This window comes from Sprattus sprattus, assembly GCF_963457725.1.
Source record: "Sprattus sprattus genome assembly, chromosome: 1".
NCBI classification, from domain to species: Eukaryota; Metazoa; Chordata; class Actinopteri; order Clupeiformes; family Clupeidae; genus Sprattus; species Sprattus sprattus.
Genome location: NC_137920.1, coordinates 69,814,542 through 69,821,188, shown reverse-complemented (window position 1 = coordinate 69,821,188; position 6,647 = coordinate 69,814,542). Strand labels below are relative to the sequence as shown.

At 41.9% G+C, this 6,647-nt stretch overlaps 1 protein-coding gene across 1 annotated transcript; it reads left to right on the top strand.

The window, feature by feature from the left end:
- The first annotated feature begins 1,489 nt into the window (after nucleotides 1-1,489).
- Nucleotides 1,490-6,222, top strand: rhogc (ras homolog gene family, member Gc). The gene is made up of 3 exons (XM_080850281.1): nucleotides 1,490-1,512; nucleotides 2,277-2,329; nucleotides 2,812-6,222. Exon 3 carries the CDS (start codon nucleotides 2,848-2,850, stop codon nucleotides 3,421-3,423), a length of 576 nt encoding a protein of 191 aa, XP_080706407.1. The 5' UTR covers nucleotides 1,490-1,512; nucleotides 2,277-2,329; nucleotides 2,812-2,847; the 3' UTR covers nucleotides 3,424-6,222.
- Nucleotides 6,223-6,647: the final 425 nt, after the last annotated feature.

The following is a 6,647-nucleotide window of genomic DNA, read 5'->3' as shown; positions in this document are numbered from 1 at the left end:
GATTGGGAGGAGAGAGGAAAGCCTCTCAAACTGGGTGGGGAACCTGATAGAAGGGAATAAAGAAGGTAGCTGAGAAGTTTGTTGTTGGAAGTGTTGCATTGTGATGTACGGTTACATTTGGCAAAAGAATACTGTACTGAAGAGATTGCCTTCAAAAAGCATTAACTAAATGTATTGCTTCAATTATTTTGACATATTTGACCAAAATGGTTATTAAACTTGAAAAAATGTTACTCTTGGCTCCAGACCTTTCAGTTTTTTCCGCAATTATATAGACAGCTACATATACTCGTGCAGATGAAACAACAGTGTGGGCAGAAAATTAGCGTTTGAATGTGTGGTACTGATTGACTGACATTTTCTGAAAGATGTCTGAAGCTTGTGAATGACACTAGACAGAAAATGCCAACTTCGTTACACTTTCATGGAGAATGGGTATAAGTGTTGTCATGTCTTTAACAGTTTATTTGCAGAGAACGGGATCAGAATTCCTGAAATTGGCAGGATTTGCAAAATAAACAATTCAAACTCAGGTATCTTATGCCGGATATTTCACAAAGCAACTTCACAAAAACCCCGGAGTACCTCCAGATCCTGTTATCTGGAACATGGACTTTGGTACAAATTGACTTGTTTTACTATTTGGATTTTGCTCTGTGCTGTTATCAGTAACAACAGTTTGTGGAAATGTGATCAGGATTAATCATCTTTAGGTGGTGTGGTGTGCAACTCGACTCCTTACCTGGAGAATGATTAAACCCACCGCTGAGGGCTAACCATTATGGCCTTTAGCTTACACAAGCAAATCTTGTGCATTCACAAACAAACAACTTCTTCATTAATAAACAGCAACAGGTTAAGTGTCCTCTGTGTATAAAACAGGATGGTCACACACACACAGTAATTGGCCAAAAATGCCTATTTTCAATACCTATTTAGCACCAGTGCATTAGGCCTACTGGTCTTACCCTCCCAAAACGCATGTGATCCAGTAGAGTCTGAAAAGTGTCAGTGACATTTTGGTAAATTTGGAGAAAACTGAACTAATCTCACTGGGTCAGGGTGCATCAGCCCACCAGTAGTCAAATACTCAGACAATGTTTCTTATATGATTGTTAATATGAATTACTGAGCCACAGCCATAAAACAGCCCTTGGGGATTATTATGGCCAACATTTTTTTTTGTTTCAACTCAGTCCAGTTATTAAGTCTCTTGTGTATTTCCTCTTGAACCAGACCTGCTAACCAGTTTAAGGGGCCACTATGGAATAATCAGCTGTCTAGCACTAGATCAGTTGTAGTCTACCACACGGGTAAAACGCGATCCACTCCCCCTGCATTTGATGCTCTGAACAAAAACGGTTCTCAACCCTCCCCGGTTTCAAGGTTTCTGGATGTATTGTTGAAACTACACTTTCCAGAATCCATTGTGAAAGGGTGTGTTCTGAAGGAGTTCCCCGGATGTAACTATATTTCTGATATCGAGGGAGGGCGCGATTCCTGTGAAAGGCGGTGAGTTGATTTGTGTTCTTTATCCAGCTGTTTTTTTACTTTTTGTTTTGAGGTTATTGGATTACTTAACTATATTATGCGAATGTTTGCATTCGTGAATAGCATTCATTTGAAGTTGTGAGTGTACTCGGATAGCCATAACACTCAGCAAGCAAAGAGCTAATTAGTTAGCCTACCGTTAGCTAGCTCGCATCCTCTTTGGGTGTTCCACTCAAACTTCCCAAGCAGGATCCTTGCTAATAGTTAGGAATATGCCAGCTTCGAGGCTAGTAAAGCTATCTAATGTCTTTAGGAAATATAAGCGACAGCAAATAAAAGTTGACCTTCACATCACCGAGTTAACTATGAACTGCAACTCCTAAAGATTTATGGTAAGTTAGCTGCTATGATGTTCATTGTTGGGAAGTAACGTTAATCATAGCAAGCTAGCTTACCTCAACGTAACAATAATTCGGTATTCATTTTTTGCGAACAGAGTTCATTGAACACAACTTACCAACGCTTGGCTCTATTAACAAAGTCTAACTAAGTGCTCAAAGTTGTTAAAGTTCACGTATTCGCGACGTTACTTGGTCAGATAGCTTGTTAAGTAAGCGCGATAGCTACGCCACCTCCCTAACCACTTAGCGAGCTGTGATTTGCTTATGTTTTTGGCTGGGCAGTCTTTTTTCTTTTCTCTCAGATACAGTTGCCACTGTAAGGTTCAAGTGGTTTGTGATATGTCAGATGATTGTTAACTAATTGTCTGTCTATTTGTGATTCAGATTCTATCTACCACTATACTTACGTCTACACTAGAAGTTACCTACAAGTTATGGTAAGCTTGATTCAAAATAAATGAAGTCAGATAGCTACACAGTATGATTGTGTTAGCTGTTGACCTAATTGCCATCTGGCCAGTTGTGATCTCACTGTCTTTGGAACAAAGCGGGAGGGTTGAATGTGAGCATAAGTTGGGAAAATGATAGATTCTAAGTTCTTGCGTTGAATCTGACCCAAGATATTGTCATTGCTATGTCCTTTTCGTACAGGCTGTGTTGCAGCTTGGATTGTTGTCAGGTTTCTAAATGCTACCTGGATTACGTATATATTTGCTATAGCTGTTTGAATCATTTTGTAAATATGTTGTATAAAGTCAGTGGGCTATTTATAATTTCTTATCATATCTTTTTTGGTATTGTCATTTCTGTAGTAACTTGAACTGACACCAAACTAAGATAAAATGGTGTCAACAACACTAACGTGATGACTTGTTTAGGGAGCATTACAAATGATTTAACAGCCTGTTCTTACTTTCAGGTGCCTTAGGCAGCGTCACACTTGGATGACGGCATTATGCAGACCATAAAGTGTGTGGTGGTGGGTGACGGTGCTGTGGGCAAAACATGCCTTCTCATCTCCTACACAACAAATGCCTTCCCAGAGGAGTACATCCCCACTGTGTTTGACAACTACAGCACACAAGCCAGCGTGGACGGTCGAGCGGTCAGCCTGAACCTGTGGGACACCGCAGGCCAAGAGGAATACGACCGGCTCCGCACGCTCTCCTACCCGCAGACGCACGTCTTCATCATCTGCTTCTCCATCGGAAGCCCCTCGTCCCACGCCAACGTTCGGCACAAGTGGCACCCCGAGGTGTCTCACCACTGTCCCGGGGTGCCCGTGCTGCTGGTGGGCACCAAGCGCGATCTGCGCTCAGACCGCGAAGCGACGGATAAGCTGAAGGAGCAGGGTCTGGCCCCCACCACCCCGCAACAGGGCAGCGCACTGGCCAGGCACATCGGGGCAGTGAAGTACATGGAGTGCTCTGCTCTTCTCCAGGAGGGTGTCAGAGAAGTGTTTGCCGAGGCGGTCAGGGCCGTGCTCTACCCAGTGACCAAGAAGAACACCAAGAAGTGTGTGCTGTTATGACTGCTGTGTGAGTGATCTGATGTCCGTGTAAGGAACGGAGGAGTGTGTGTAACGGATGGAAGGATGATGATGTCATTGGTGTGTATGTGTGTCTGTCCATTTCGACCGGAAAAAGACTGGAGGGTTAAGGTGGACATGATGGGAAAAAAAGCCTCTCCGTGCACCAAACCAAACTCATACCACTAGACCCGAACCGCGTAGGGCTCCAGATGTGCCTGGAATTTGCTGAACTTCTTATGCCTTATTTTCCTTTGATTCACCTCTCCCTCTCTGAAGATTGATTTTGTTTTGTTGAGACACTGTCCTGTGGAATTCTTGTTTTGCCTTAAACCCAGTGCCAAAGTGAAGTAATTTGCATTATAGCCATCTTCCAAACTTTAAGTCAATTTACACTCCATACCCAGAAAAAAAATGCCTTCTAGGTGGCCAGTTACATTTTTTGCAGAGATCTAACTGGGCCATTGTTCCATGATGTTGCCATGATTTAGCCCTAGCTTTTGGGTATTTGGGCTAATGAGAAAAGCTGACAGCCATGTGCCTTTCAGAATGACCCCATGTTACTAAGTCCAGTGTGCATTTGGACACGCCTCTAAGCTTAAAATCAGGAATGTAAGCCTCAATACCCTTAGAGGGTTTCTGGGTATATTCTTCTCATGTATTATGTTTTCCGTAATCGGATAATAGATTTTAAACAGCTCTTCTATGATGTAGCCATCGACCCCAAGATGAAGCTTCTCTGCCAATCATGTGTATCTTTTCCCTTAGCCATTTGCATTCCTACTCACCTGTGCCCTTTTCATGCATAGCTGAGCACAGCATCCAAACCATAGTGTCGATTAGCACAGACAGTAACAACTCTCTCTCTCTCTGCTTCGGAAAGCATTTCAAACATACTAACATGGGACTGGCTTACAGTGGCTGCTTATCAGTAAATGCATAAAGCCAGAAATGAGCCCTTGTGACTCTAGGCCTGTGCTGAAACATCCACATGGGCTTCATCTATGGCATTTCCTGAGTAGGATGCATGTCTAACCACATGTCCTTCTCTCTGGAGAAGTATTCATTTCTGAAAGAAAATATAATGCATCTTGACTACTTACCATGTTTTATGTTACTTTTAAATTTGTTCAGATTCCTGCACAGTTATGCTCTTTATGTTTTTGTGATTAACAGCTTTTCTTATCTGATCTTGGGTACAGGGAAATCGTTGTCTGTGTTAATCGACACTACTAATATTTGGTTTATGGAGAATAATGGGATTCCCCTAATATTTTCAACCTAACAGAATAAAAGGTTAATGCTCCCCCAGTGGATTTGGATTTAGCTGGCATATTTGTGGTGTTCCACTGAAAACACCCAAGTGTTAAATCATCTCTTATAAATCTCTGTCGATGTTAATTTATTCCACAAAGAGCTCAAGAGACCAAGCAACATCTGTGAGGTAATGGTTAGAGAGAACAGTCTGAGCAGACCAGGTTGTTTTCTTCTCGTAGTAAACAAGTTATCTCAGCATCCGCCACAAGCCTCTAGTTGAGGGATGTCACTTGAATAACATTCTTCTGTTTACCCTGGCGATGGCCTTGTTTTTCCTGCTAGTGGTCCGGAGACATTCCATTTCATTCACAATTGTGAGAATCCATGCTGTTCCGAGGAGGCTGCTGTGTAGGCCTACTTGAGCTAAATCAATGGGTCTACTCTCCCCTCACTCTCAACTAAGTGCTATTGGTGATTTAGCCTCTCTGATGTCCACTGATTGCCTTTTAGTTTTCTGGATGATGGCCGAAGAAAGTCCTTGCCTTATCATGTGTTTTACCTTCTATTGTCCAACGGGCTAAAAAGCTTCTGCATACCATTGCTGCTCCGTCTTAAGCGGTCTAATTAGGAAAGGCAGAGTGGAGAAAACCATTTAACAAAGACACGAGTCAGGAAAGCAGGGAAATGCAGGCGTTGGCAACCGTGCCAGGCTGCGCACATAGAGGGTCTTTTGAGCATGGTGAATCTGTGCGTATGACTCAGGTCCAACTGTCTGCTATTGTAATCCTTGCATGGTAGCTTTCAGTGACAGACCGGAATGGTCATCTCTGGACTTTGAGAATCGCCTGCTGCCACACAAAGTGACGAGTGACAGACAATGACAGGAGGAGACAGAAATATGCTGCTGGTTTTCTATTACATCAGCACTTATGGACTGAGTGGAGTAATTCATGTACGAGAGTACTTAGCAGTGATCCCACACATTTCCCCCTGAGCAAGAGAAAGGTGATGCGGCTGGCGCCTCCCCCCTATGAGTTCCGTTTCAAAGCAACCTATGTCACCAACAAAATGAAATCCGTTAAGGTTAGGACTCATGACGGTGTAATGGAGTTTACGCCAACATTTATAAGCCAAGTATAAACACATACAAAAGTGCAATTTTTACTTAGTATGTTTTTATGTGTATGTTTTTGAAATTCACTGCGAAACCACACCTTGGACAAGAAGATAATGTTTTGTTGGATGGAGGAGAATTAAATTACACAATATTCCTGTTCCCACTTACAGCGCTACTGGTCACTACTTTAGTTAATTGCCAACTTGACTCTAGATGTAATATTTGGACTAGCTGCACCAGAATTGTATACTTCAAACAACCTCATTTTTATATTTGGCCTTTTTATATGTGAAGGTAAAATTGTACTCAGAAGGTTTAACAATACAGGTACTTAATATTTAATCAGAAAATGTGTTTAGGATGTTTTTAAATCATTTACCTTTACCTTTTGTGCCACAGCAATTAAATGAGGTGTAGGAGGAGGCTATTTCCCATACTGGTTGTCAGGAGTGTTGGCAAAACTCTTGCATGCCAATAAAATATATTTTAACGTAACTGGGTGTCTTCACTGCTAGGGAATAACACTAATCTACATGTATTCCCAGACTACTTTAACAGTATTCTAATTGCCAAGTACAGGAATTGGAAATGAGTTTGCAACTGGTATTTTAAATACTACTGGGAAAGGCCACACCTTTTTGAGTTCCTTGAGATTTACCAAAAAGCAGTAAGTTATGTAGTGTTTACATGTATGTATAGTTTGGACACCTTTATGTGAGATATAGGACAGATATTGAATGAGAGAGCGCCTTGCATATTGAATAGACATTAATTAATGTTTCTGCCACTACAACACAAACATTTCAATGTAGTCCACCACAGTATACTATGAGGTGCTCAGTTTAAAACTCGT

Bases quoted from the DNA above. Each gene is read 5' to 3' on its own strand.
- rhogc (XM_080850281.1), top strand. From the start codon at position 2,848: ATGCAGACCATAAAGTGTGTGGTGGTGGGTGACGGTGCTGTGGGCAAA.